Genomic DNA, 12,849 nt, shown 5'->3' with positions numbered 1-12,849 from the left:
ATGTCACATCAACGCCAAATCAGCACCCAATTCCTATAACTAACCCATACAATTATATAACCAAGCACTGCCTATAATAGCTAAAACATCTTCCTCTTACCTGCCACATCATTAATTAATTTTTTTATATTTATTTTAATCAACACAAAAAAGTTATTTTTTAAAACAACGCTTATTTTATAAACACAAAGTGTTGTAACAACATGCATTAAAGGGCGTACATGATACATTATATTAACCATTATCAATTTTATAAAAAAATGTTGTACAATATGAATGAATGTTGTACAATACGGATTAAATGTAGATAAATGCTTGTACAATATTGATTAAATACATATGAATTCTTGTACAATATGGATAAATGTTTGTACAATGTCTATCTAAAAAAGGTTGTAAATATGCATTAAAGGTTTGTACGTTTGATGAAAGGGGTATTTTTTACAAAAAGGTACTAGCATGTGGAGTGAGTGGGTCCCATTTTTCCAATAATCATTCGTTAAATACATGGTGAGACTCCTATAACTAATACCTATAATGAATCCGTGTTTATGGCATTTTGCGGGTAACTAATGGGTAATGATGGGTGGCTACGGGTAATGCTCCGATAGTGAGCGGTCATAGGAGCACTCTAAGAGTTTCATCATTCGATATAAATAAAGAGACACGTGGTCCACTGATCCAAATAATTCACTAACGGGCTCTGAAAAAAATGACAATTAATCGACACCAAAATTAATCATAAACGACATTTTAGCCTTTGGCTATAAATTATAATGTGGTGAAGATGAAAACCTTGAGTTTTTAATTTTGCTTGTGAGTAAATGTAAAGTTTTCTTTAGTCACAAGTTTGAATACAAACTTATAAAATGTCAATCATATTTGTATAACAGTAAAAGTTTTGGAGCTGAACATAAATATAAACATAAAAGATTTTTACTTTCATAATTTTAGTTTATATAAGCAAACAATCAATTCAACAAATAAAATAAGACTAAGATTTGATAAAAAGTACTCCGTACTAGTTAAGTGTCTCTAGTCAGAGGCGGCGGAGACAGGGGATGTTTAGGGATGCTTTGCATTCCCCAACTCTTCAAATAATCGAATTATACTGTGTTAAAATTGTCTATTAATTGTCAATATCTCCTAAAAAGAATACAAGCATCCCTTAAATAAAATTTACATAATTTTTTTCCTATGATTCAATTCTATATTTTTATTCATTTAGTAACAAGGTCAAGGTTCACTAGTACGGAGTAATAAATTATCAATACTCATTCTTTATAAAATATAAGTTTGGGCCTATACCCTAAATTTTAAAAAAAAAATAAGGTTAGCCCAATTGATAACAACTAATAAGGCCTATAAATTAGGTATAGATAAAAAGTAGATGTGAATTTACTCCACTGCTCATCACCATAGTATGCATTCAATGATTATCCAATTAACCAACAGGAAGAGATCAGAAGAGAATATATTAAACATGGACCTTATCAACTTCGTAAGTCAAGGTATGCTCCAAGTTCGAGTGCAAATACTAGTATGCGAAGTTTTCAACAAGCTTGGTTTAGTAGATTTTAGTGCTTGGAATATTCGGAGAAAACCAATGCTGCATATTGTTTCCAATGTTACCTATTTAATAAGAAACCTATTTGACGAGTTGGTTCTGATACATTTATCAAGAAAGGGTTCAGGAATTGGAGAAAAGTTAATTGTAGCCAAGATTGTCCTTTCGTCAAACATGAAGGTAAAACAACTTCAGCTCATAATTATTCTGTGACATGTTATGAAGATTTAAAACGCCAGTTAGGTCATATAGAGCATGTGATAGAGAAACAAACAACTAAAGAAATCATTGCTAATAGGCTTCGTGTTAAAACTTCAGTTGAGATGATAAAATGGCTCACAATGAAAGCTTGTGCTCTTAGAGGTCATGATGAGCGACATGATTCGAAAAATCAAGGAAATTTTCTTGAATTAATAAAGCTAGTTGCTTCTTATAACAAGGAAATTGATAATGTTGTGCTTAAAAATGCTCCTCAAAATGCCACATATATTTCACCGGATGTGCAAAAGAAATTTTGCAAATTTTTGCTAGAATTGTACAACAAACGATTCATGATGAAATTGGGAATGCCCAAATTTTGTTTAATAGTTGATGAATGTCGAGATGAATCTAAAAAAAAGCAAATGGCAATTGTTGTGAGATTTGTTGATTGTGATGGGTATGTTAAAGAAAGGTTTTTAGACTTGGTGCATGTAAACGATACAAGTTCGTTAACTTTAAAAAAATGCAATATTGGCTTCTTTATCTTTTCATGAGTGACGATTATCTAAAAAACTCTATGATTCTTTACATTGAAATAGATATTGCAGAAAGGATTTCTACTGAGGAGATAATAGATGATTTCTCTTTCAAGAAACCTAGACGTGTCCGACTTCAAATCTAAGGTATTTTTTAAAATAGCTTACTTTTCTTTGTATGTTTTATACTTATTTAACTTATGCAATTGTTTTAACAAATTATTACTACTAATAGGTTATTCAATGAGACTACGGATCGACGTTGCAAGAATTAATCTATCTTTTTAAAGATTTGTTATGGAAAAACTTATTAGTGAAGTATTACTATATTTCATATTTCTTTTGAAAAACTTATTAGTGTAATAGATTTGTGAAGTATTACTATATCTCATAGTTATGACATATATATAAAAATTTTATTTTGATATTAAATTTCTTGTGAAATGCATCCCCTATCCGTAAATCCTGACTTTGCCTCTGTCTCTAGTCCAACAATTTGAACTCGTATTGGTACTCGAGCTCTCAAAATTTGTTGGTTTTATTCGTTTGAATCAAGTTAGTGTTGTTACCTTTTCTCTTCTTAATCAGCATTAACAACAAACTGCTTTCATTGTCATCCATTTGGGAATTCTAGCCTAAGTGGCCTATTTAATTTTCACTTAATGACATGTATGTTTTTGTACAATTATTACTTCATTAAGTAAAATTGTTATTTCTTTGTCTCTTAATCTAAAAAATGATCTGTTGTTTGTAGGAGACATAAAATGAGATACCCTTCTCTAAATAGAGTGCATATACAAACAACACTAAATAAAATCAAAGTAAACAACCCCTAACAAATGTGTCAATAAAAGTACTCCGTAACATATTTACCGGAGTATTATCCCTTTTGAGATTGAACATTTAGATTCAAGTTTCCACTAAAAAGAAATCACAGCATGAGATCGAATAATATAGACGTCGCGCCTGATAAGAGTCAAACTACACACTTTCAGTATAAGTTGGTTCATTATGGATGCAAATTATTATAATTATAATACAGTAGTTCACTAAAATAGATACAAAATTCAAAAATTTGAAATGCTTTACGGGTTCTCATTTTTATAAGGATAGGTCTGGTAGGATCTCAATGACTTTCCACTGCTTAGTTGTGCAAAATGCCAAAATGTTAGATACAAAAGCTACTGAAATAGCAAAGATTTCAATATATTAGTCAACATTCAACAATGTAATTTTAAAAACTTATCAAGAAATATGGATTAAAAAAAAACCATTCTAAAAAAAACGCATTCAGAGTATTGCAGGTTGGGATTTTTTAGAGTGATCTTGCGAATTTTAGCACAAATCTGAAATCGAAAATTATTCATCGTCAAATGCTACTCCATTTGGCCGCGTACATTAATGAAATGAAATGCGTGTTTAGTGAAGTGTCACTTCACTACTCAAACTTGTTGAAGCTGAAGTGGTTAAGTAGATGTAAAACCCTGTTTAGCACGACCGCGAGTCAACTCACGCTTACTTGAAGTGAGATCAAACCCATTGTGTTTAGAAGTAGGTCATAACTTGACACCTACAACTATACGTCTATACCATCAGAATACAAGTAGATTAAACAGCTTATTTATGTTTACCAAATCATGAATAAGATAACACATGCTTAGTAAAAAACAACTACTCAAGTAAGAAACTATAACAGATCAATTGTTTAAACAAGTACTCAACCAAAACAAAATTTAATTTTAATATCCTTATAACATAAATATAAAAAGTTGTTACAGGAGTATTACAATTTTGCAAAGAACAATTGAAGTTGCAAGACTCTGCATCTCTAAAGCAGAACCTGCACACATTAGAACTAACCATTGCCTATTTCAATATACAAGTTCCACTTTCACATCAATGTGAAAATAAATATAGATGAAACTTGCTAAACACATAAAATACTCTAAAATTGGCTAATTATACTTCTTTTGGGAAAAACAAAACTAACATGGAACTAACTAATTGCTCCCCCACGAAAGGGAACCATCTATATATTGTGATACAAGGAAATTTCATTTTTTTTCTTTTTTTTTTAACGAATAGTGAGGTTGTTTCTCTGTCACCTATGTCAATAAAACACAATACTCTCCATAAACAACCTCCAGATCATCTGCAAGCATCTACACTTGACAAAATTTGCTTAAGTTTCTCATAGGTCATAAATACGATTCCAATGCTTGGTACCACCTTGTAATATTCGGGCAAAATCCCTCTGTAAATACCCCGTAACCCTTCAGCTTTAATTATCTGCCCAAACGTCCCCAAAATACCTGTCTTATAAACACGGGCCCGACCACCTGCTCCTTCCAACTGCATTCGCCGCCTCACAAGATCCAGAGGAAATGTTACTGCAATAAATCGTTAATGTTTATCTATCTTGTTCACAATTATCCAACATTCCCTTCAATAAAGTAAAAGTGTAGGACTAGTTTAACATATTAAAGTTATGTGATAACAACGAAGATGAACATATAGGCAGAAATAACCTTCAATATTCCAAAAAATTGGAAGTTACTTCCATTATACATATTTATATATATTTCTATTAACCTGATAAACGGTATAAACACAAAAATATCCAATATAAGTTTTCAAACACTGATCTTAAAATCCCCAATGGGATAACAAAGTCAAAATTAGGGTTTGTATTGGCAGCAAGAAAAATCGGTCAGGAGAACAACCTCCCAGCCATGTATATGTAACAGCAACAAATTTTCCTGGGCTACAATGACCTTTATTCAAGAAAGGAAAAATATGCAGCATCAAGAACGTGATGGATGTAGCAAAATTGGCGGGTCAGGCAACGAGCTCAGGTTGACAACCATAACTTTTAGTGCGAGTCCAAGTCAGGATGGGTCGATGGGATGACTCATAATCACTATTTTTCCATGAATGACCATGATATTGAATAATAATGTGATACGCATTAAGAATATAATCTGGTGACATTCAACTAATTTGACCCATATAACCTTATTTGGGATAAAAACAACCGGAATCAACCCATTTCTAAAAGATGAGTGGGGATCGACACCTGTAGGTTATGACAACGAGAGGAGACCACTGATAGGTCTAAGATTTCATAAAAATGTCAGCTTGGCTATGGTGAGTCAGTGACCCCAAAATAAACCGATTCATTTTAAGAGCCAAGTTAACTGAAATTATCCAGCAATACTGAAGCTGAATTAGGCTTAGACATGATATAAAGTGGAGTTATGTTATATTTCTCCCTTACAGTTTGCAAAAGATTGATTCCTTACTAAGTCCCCAAGCGCCAACTCCATGGCTCTAGGGGGCGAACCTTGTTATATATTAGTATGAAGCCTGCCTCGTAACCTGCTTCTCTGCACCAAAAGCATCGAAGAGAGCTACAGGCATTAACTTCTCTAAAAAGCACAGTTAATTTAACTAACTTAAACCACATTAATATACTTGTTTCACCTACAGAGTCTAGGAAGCAGATGGTTATAGCCCAGATAAAAAGATGGCATATTGGCATGTATATATATATACTACATTAATTATTGTTTCCATCCACATGAAAACAAGGAATCAATGTGATAAGATTCTATCACTAACCTGTTGATGATGCAATGCCTGAAAGGCTGCCACAAGCGAGGCTTACCAGTACAGTAGAATCTTCCGGTCTGTCAACAATATACTCGACATCAGAGTGTGCATATCACATTGTATAACCCTCCAATATTTTTTATTTTTATTTTTTGAAAAAAAGGAACACACATACATATATGTATATATACACACAATAAAGTAGAAATAATCTCTAGGGCTACCTTCGCAATTGCCAGTAAGATCTTGCAGTGTCATAAACTGAAAAGCTAATTGCTAAATTGGGGCCAACACCCTGTAAAGTGCATGTAATTAGTTAAGAGATCAACGTTACATATGTATAAAAGACATTTAAAAACATAACAATCATCAGCTTATAAACATATACCAACAGACAAGCGCCAAGTCCTTTATAGAGACCAAATAATCCTTCTTCCTTGCTAATGGTACGTAAAGCATGCCATATGCCTTTATAATATATAACATTTCTCTGCATGATATGAAAGTAACAATTACATACTTAATTCCAATTACCAAAGTTTTTCATATTCCACACAAAAAAGTAAAATTAAATAATCCATACCAATTAATTTATACCTGTGCTGAAAGGCGAGTTCTTACAAGATCCAAAGGATATGTTACAGACGCAGCAGTTATGCCAGCTAATCCGCCACCTGCAAGACGTATAACCAAATCTGTGCTCATATTTGTCCCATGGTTTTCCACTCCCATTAATAGTTGTAACAACTGTAAAATAAAAACAAAAATAATATATAATCAAATAACAAGATACAGTTAAGCAAAACAATTGTTTAAAATTACAGAATAGAACGTTTGTACCAACATTCTTGTAGCGTTCAAATGCATAGAAACTAATGGATGAGTAAGGTAAACGATGAGCAATTGTCACTAAGTTCCCCTTCCAGAATGCGCGAAATCCTTCTTCGTTGACTATACGTGAAGCCTCACGCCATATTGTAGTCTTCCTTAATGTAGAAGCATCGGAATGCATGCCTTGCACCTATAGAATCACATTCACATATACCATTTGAAAAGATGTTAATTAGATACAAAACGAAGGAAGAACAATAGAAAATAATATATTTCCAGAGTCGCTTATTACAAAAATAAATTTAACCACGCAAAATGTGATGCATTTCTACCTAATTGGATACTTATGAGTGAAAATATCATTTAGCACAAGTTTGCTTTTTGTTAAGATATTATATTAACCAGTTTAAAACATAAACAACAACAAACTCCATATATATAACATGATTGAACTTTAAAACACATTTCAAGAAGTTTTATTCATTGATCATCGATCACGAATTATAGTTCAACAAACTCCATTTTACTCTTATATATCATGGCACCACATGATAATTAAGAGATGTCGCTTCGTCGACCAGGCACCAAACACCAGCATTAACTTCACACTAACATTATCATTACACCAATTATGACCACACGTTACGGGGCGTTAGAATATGAGTTGGCCAAATTTGACGCCCCTAATGCCCGTTACGTGGCGTTGAATTTGACGATTATTAGGCGTCAATCACGTATGCAATGAGCAAACACCAAATTTGACACCCAATCATTTCTTAACACCTCATTTCCACTTTATTTTTTTTTCCCACTCAACTTTCAATCATATTTTAACAAATAATTCAAAACCTTTCCACTCAAATTCTTCTATCTCCTATCAGAAACACCAAATTTGACTCTACGTTGCGTGTTAAGTGCATAGTGGAGCTATATCCGTATTGTAACAATATCAATACATTAAAATTTATATATAGATATAGATATACATAATTATATTATATGTATATAAATATAAAATAGATAACTCTGAGATTAGAAAAAAAAAAAGTAACCTGAAAAAGTATAGTAAGGCGAGCGAGTGGAGCAGTGCAGGTCTTGCTAACGGCACCGGCGACACCACCGGCGATGAGCTGAGACACCGTCCCAACCTGTGATTGCTGGTGCTGTATCGGTTTCCGATGATGCGTCACCAATTTACGCGCCGAACCACCGCCTTCCACCACACCTACCGCCGCTTCGGTTTGCATATTTAATATACAAATATGCTATCGCCAAACTTAAATTAAACAAATATGAAATTAAGATCTGTGAGTAAAATAACGAAACCCTAGCAGATGAACGAAACACGAAGATTGTGTTCAAATTATTATTATTATACAGTAATTAAATAGAAGTTAGATTAATTGATGTTCTGAATTGATGTTTTATTGAATGATAAGTTAAAAAAATGGCGTGTGGATAGTTTCTTTAAGATGAAGATAACTAGTAATCGGCGTCGGAAAGAGCGATTACGCACAATTTCCAATCCGGTGAAGAAAGGATTTTACTTTTGTGTGTATACGTATCATGTAAGGAAATATTGGTCGGTGTTTAAACAAGATGACATTGAGAATAATTTAATTATTCATTAATTAAATTAATTTAATTTAATTGATCAAATTGTTCAATTAATCAATTATTAATTTAAATAAAAATAAAATATTTGATGTAGTATTATCAAAATAAGTTTGTATGAACTTTTTGTAATGAATTTTTTTTTTTATATACACGACCCTTCTTATTGATATTGACTTCTTGTGTATTTTGATGTTTATAAAATATACTCCGTAATAAAATTTTCAAAAAACTATTAATGTTGATATTATAAAATGACAAAAGTAAGAATATATATGACAATTCTAATATTGTAGAGAAAATTAAGGTATACCATGGTTCTATACATAAGCTTTGGTACATGACACCATAACAGCTATATATTCTCTTTTTCTTAACTAATCGTGTATTTGAATTTTGTATATTTATTTTTCTAAGCAAAATATAATCCATATATTTCTAGTTTTAAGTATATATCTTCTTTAAAATATAATATACGTGTATATAAAGTATTTATTGTGGATAGTAGTTTTCATGTTTCATAAATAAAAAGAAAGAAAAAACGAAAGGCAGACAAGAGTTTTAGGACTCGACTCTTTTTCTTTCTATGTAAACAAATTTTTTTAATTTATTTTATATTTGATTGTTGGCAAAGAATATCTCAAGTTGTGGCCTAGGAATATTCTTATATCCTACTTTTACACCGTATTTATTTTGTATCTTTTTTCAAGTAAAAATAAATTTAAACAAAATAGATTTTATTTTTTTACTTTTTTTTTGGCAAAAATAAGGAATACTATGTAAACGAAATCTTCATCGAAAATGAATTATCCTAACCAATACAACGAATGAGGAGAAAAGTGGATGGCTCGAAACGAGTAAACGTCACAAGTCGACGCTAACTCAGCCGAACACAATCACTACCACATCTTATAAATCAGAATAAATCAACCCTCACAAACTATAATAACGACAAACCCACCAAAGATTAATAAATCTATCAATTTAACAACCAACAAACAAAACACAAACAAAGTACAAGCTATGAGCGTTTTATACCGCTCCTTCTATCTGGACGGGTTATAAACCCGTCAACTTTTGTGTATATAAAGTCCTTTACCATTCCGAGATTTAATGTTATACGAGATGTGTGACGATCGCTCCAAATCCATATGGACGAACACGTCATTCATCGATTTCATTGCGAGGTATTTGACCTCTATATGATACGTTTTATAAACATTGCATTCTTTTGAAAAGGCAAACCAAATATGAATATTTAAATCAAAGGTTTTCGACATCTGATGATTTCTACATATAGACAATCACTGTAAATAATAGTTTACAACAGTACTTCCGTTGACAATGCAGTCAAAATAAGATACATGGTGATGATTTGGTGAATGCAACGTTTTCTTGAAAAATATGCCATGTAAGACTCCATGCACATAGCTTGTCTATCATATAAGCAAACAGCGGAAGACTTCTAGGAAACCTGAGAATAAACATGCTAACAAGTGTCAACACAAAGGTTGGTGAGTTCATAGTTTGTATGTTTCGCATAATCTGTATATAAAGGTGGATCACAAGATTTCAGTTGTTTCATCCAGAAACGTTTATCAAAATATTCTACAAAATTGAGCACCCTGGTAACTAAACTTAACGTATATATAATTTGTACCCTTTGTATAATCATCTTAATAATACACGCAAACCAACGTGTACGCTTCTCAAATAGCATACGTCCGTTAAAAGGCTAGTGCTCTAGCTCGGACGGGGATATCAAGCCCTATGGATCCATATACTACTACTCGCGCCCACCAGTTCTTATAACCGGCAGTTACTAGTTACCAAAGCTAAGGGATTTTCGGTTCAAACTCAGTATAGAATTTAGTATGTACTTGTGTCCATTGTTTAAAATAAAGTGCATGTATTCTCAGCCCAAAAATATATATTGCAAAAGTATTTAAAAAGGGAGCAAATGAAACTCACATTAGCAGTACATAAAGTTGTTCACCAAAACGTGACCGAAACTCGGAATACCAAATAACCGTAGATCTCAACCTAGAGAACATATGTTGGTCAATAAATGTCTATCAAGCTAGGTCTGATCATAGTGTATCACAATCCTAATGCTCAAGATCGACATACAAAAGTTATCCAAAGTCGTTTCAAAAAGTCAATTTTGACAATAGTTCAACAAAACGAGACGTACCTTATATAAGGATTCATTTACTCGGTTGGTAATATTCAAAAATCCAATTTATCAATCTTACAAACAAGTTGTTTAAATATCAATTGCAGATTCAAAAGCAATTTCAATTAATATTAATCATAATTCAGTTGTCCATATCTTTTAATTCATTCATCGAAATTACGCGATTTCTAAAAAGTTATTGATTTTTCGCCAGCTTTCCAAAAACATGTATATCATATACCTTTTACCAGTAATATATGTATTAAATTTGTGATCTATTATAAACTATTTAATGACAAAATTAATCGTACTAGCATGCATAATCCTATATACTCGAGCACTAGTCAGGGATACACTATTAATATATAATAGATAAGACATAAATGCTTACGTATCAATATTGTGATTCAATATTGTAGGAAAGTACGTAGACGCAACGGAGATGATAAATACTAGTTTGACTCACGAGCAAAACCCTTGAACAATACCCAAAACCTCCTTAGTAATAACCCATAGTTTCCTTAGCTCTATCCCGCTTGAAAACCCATTTTGAATGTGACACGCTCATGACCTCGTCGTAGTATTTTAAGTGATATAATTAGTAATAATAATAATACTACTAATAATAATAAAATAAATAATAATAATAATCTTAATAATAATAATACTAATAATAATATTAATAATATTAATATAAATAATAAATAATAATAATATTACAGAGGGAGTAGTGTATGTGTAAACAATACTCGAGCAGCAACTGGCCTTTTATAGGCAACTTTTTGGAATCTGATGCCCATGCGATCGCATGGGTTTTTAGTGTATTTGCCATGCGATCGCATGGCCGCCTGATCCAGCTCAAAATATTTTTGTTTTCTTGTTTGTCGACATAATATTATATAATATATATAATATATATAATTTAAATAATTAATTATATATTATATTAAATTCATGTGCATAGTTGACTTGTAATTTTCGTTCCGATGACTCGTACGTTGTCACTCGACTTATGTCCCGGTTCCGGTTTCTCGAACGCATTTTCGTACGCTTAGAAAACTCGCAATTTACGTTTTGTGACTCGTACCTTTGTCAAAATATAGTCTTAAATTATCAATAAACTATATCATTCAAAGTGTATCTTAAACTTTCGAGTGTTTTGGTCATTTACTTCTATAAATCATTGTCTCGCTATTTGTTAATATATATATATATATATATATATATATATATATATAAAATAACAAATCGTTTTATGACCAAGTTAATATATATTTTCAACATTCATAAACACGTTTTAAATATACGTCGCAAGTTATTCATATAATTAATATTCCAACTTATCATATATATTCAAATAAATATTTAAACCAATAAGTTTAATGTACGGTATCAAACAATTAATACATTGTTACGTTTTCAAGTTATAGTATATATATATATATATATATATATATATATATATATATATATATATATATATATATACACATATAATTGTTCGCGAATCGTCAAGAACAACTGAAAGGTATTTGAATATATGAAAGTAGTTCAAAAATTTTGAGATTCAGTTTTACAGACTTTGCTTATCGTGTCGGAAATGTTAATCATACAAAGATTAAGTTTAAATTTGGTCAGAAATTTCCGGGTCATCACAGTACCTACCCGTTAAAGAAATTTTGTCCCGAAATTTGAGTGAGGTCGTCATGACTAACAATAAAAATGTTTTCATGACGTATATGTGTTGATAAATAGAGTTTTATCACCGTTGAATAATATGGATACAACAATCCGATTATTCGAAGCGTATGAGAGAAGTTATTGTAAAAGAGTGAAATGAAGAATAGAGATTCGTCTTAACTCTTGACATATTAACGATTGATTTCCGTAATTTAAGGAATAGAAAATCTTCATAATCTAAATAAGATTTGATTCTTCGAAATTTAAGGAAATTAAGATTTCTTTTGATTAAATGCGTAATTTGCCTCGATTGCTATGTTTGATATTTCGCTATAAATTGACCTCTTCCGTTTCATTATTTTCATCAGTCTTACATCTTCTTTCTCATTTCCTATTTTCAAAAGATTGTGAAAAATGCTTCATCCAGTTCTGATTCTCGATATACTCCTAACTTTCATATCTGTCATTCTTCTTTTTCATCTACCACCAGAGGAAGTTATTTTCTTCTACTATTATCTTGGGGTTATATTGTTTTTCATTCTCCCGTGTCTTTATATTGCTATACGCATTGATATACACGGTTTGTAATTTCGGGGTTGTTATCGGGCTTTATGTTCTCCATTATATTTCGG

At 31.5% G+C, this 12,849-nt stretch overlaps 1 protein-coding gene across 1 annotated transcript; it reads right to left on the bottom strand.

Annotated features, from left to right (window-relative positions):
* Positions 1 to 5,914: 5,914 nt before the first annotated feature.
* On the bottom strand, positions 5,915 to 8,317 carry LOC139866545 (uncharacterized). Its single transcript, XM_071854800.1, has 6 exons — positions 7,800 to 8,317; positions 6,761 to 6,937; positions 6,514 to 6,663; positions 6,305 to 6,406; positions 6,141 to 6,211; positions 5,915 to 5,993 (listed from the first exon to the last, which is right to left on the bottom strand). Exons 1-6 carry the CDS (start codon positions 7,992 to 7,994, stop codon positions 5,921 to 5,923), a joined length of 768 nt encoding a protein of 255 aa, XP_071710901.1. The 5' UTR covers positions 7,995 to 8,317; the 3' UTR covers positions 5,915 to 5,920.
* Positions 8,318 to 12,849: the final 4,532 nt, after the last annotated feature.

The sequence above is a fragment of the Rutidosis leptorrhynchoides genome, chromosome 9, assembly GCF_046630445.1.
Source record: "Rutidosis leptorrhynchoides isolate AG116_Rl617_1_P2 chromosome 9, CSIRO_AGI_Rlap_v1, whole genome shotgun sequence".
NCBI lineage: Eukaryota > Viridiplantae > Streptophyta > Magnoliopsida > Asterales > Asteraceae > Rutidosis > Rutidosis leptorrhynchoides.
The sequence above is the reverse complement of the archived record's forward strand: the minus strand, read 5'-3'. Positions and strand labels throughout refer to the sequence as shown.

Bases quoted from the DNA above. Each gene is read 5' to 3' on its own strand.
- LOC139866545 (XM_071854800.1), bottom strand. From the start codon at position 7,994: ATGCAAACCGAAGCGGCGGTAGGTGTGGTGGAAGGCGGTGGTTCGGCG. The intron at 6,664-6,760 runs GTTGGTACAAAC...TTTATTTTACAG, and splicing joins CATTTGAACGCTACAAGAAT to TTGTTACAACTATTAATGGG. The intron at 6,407-6,513 runs GTATAAATTAAT...CATATCATGCAG, and splicing joins GAACTCGCCTTTCAGCACAG to AGAAATGTTATATATTATAA.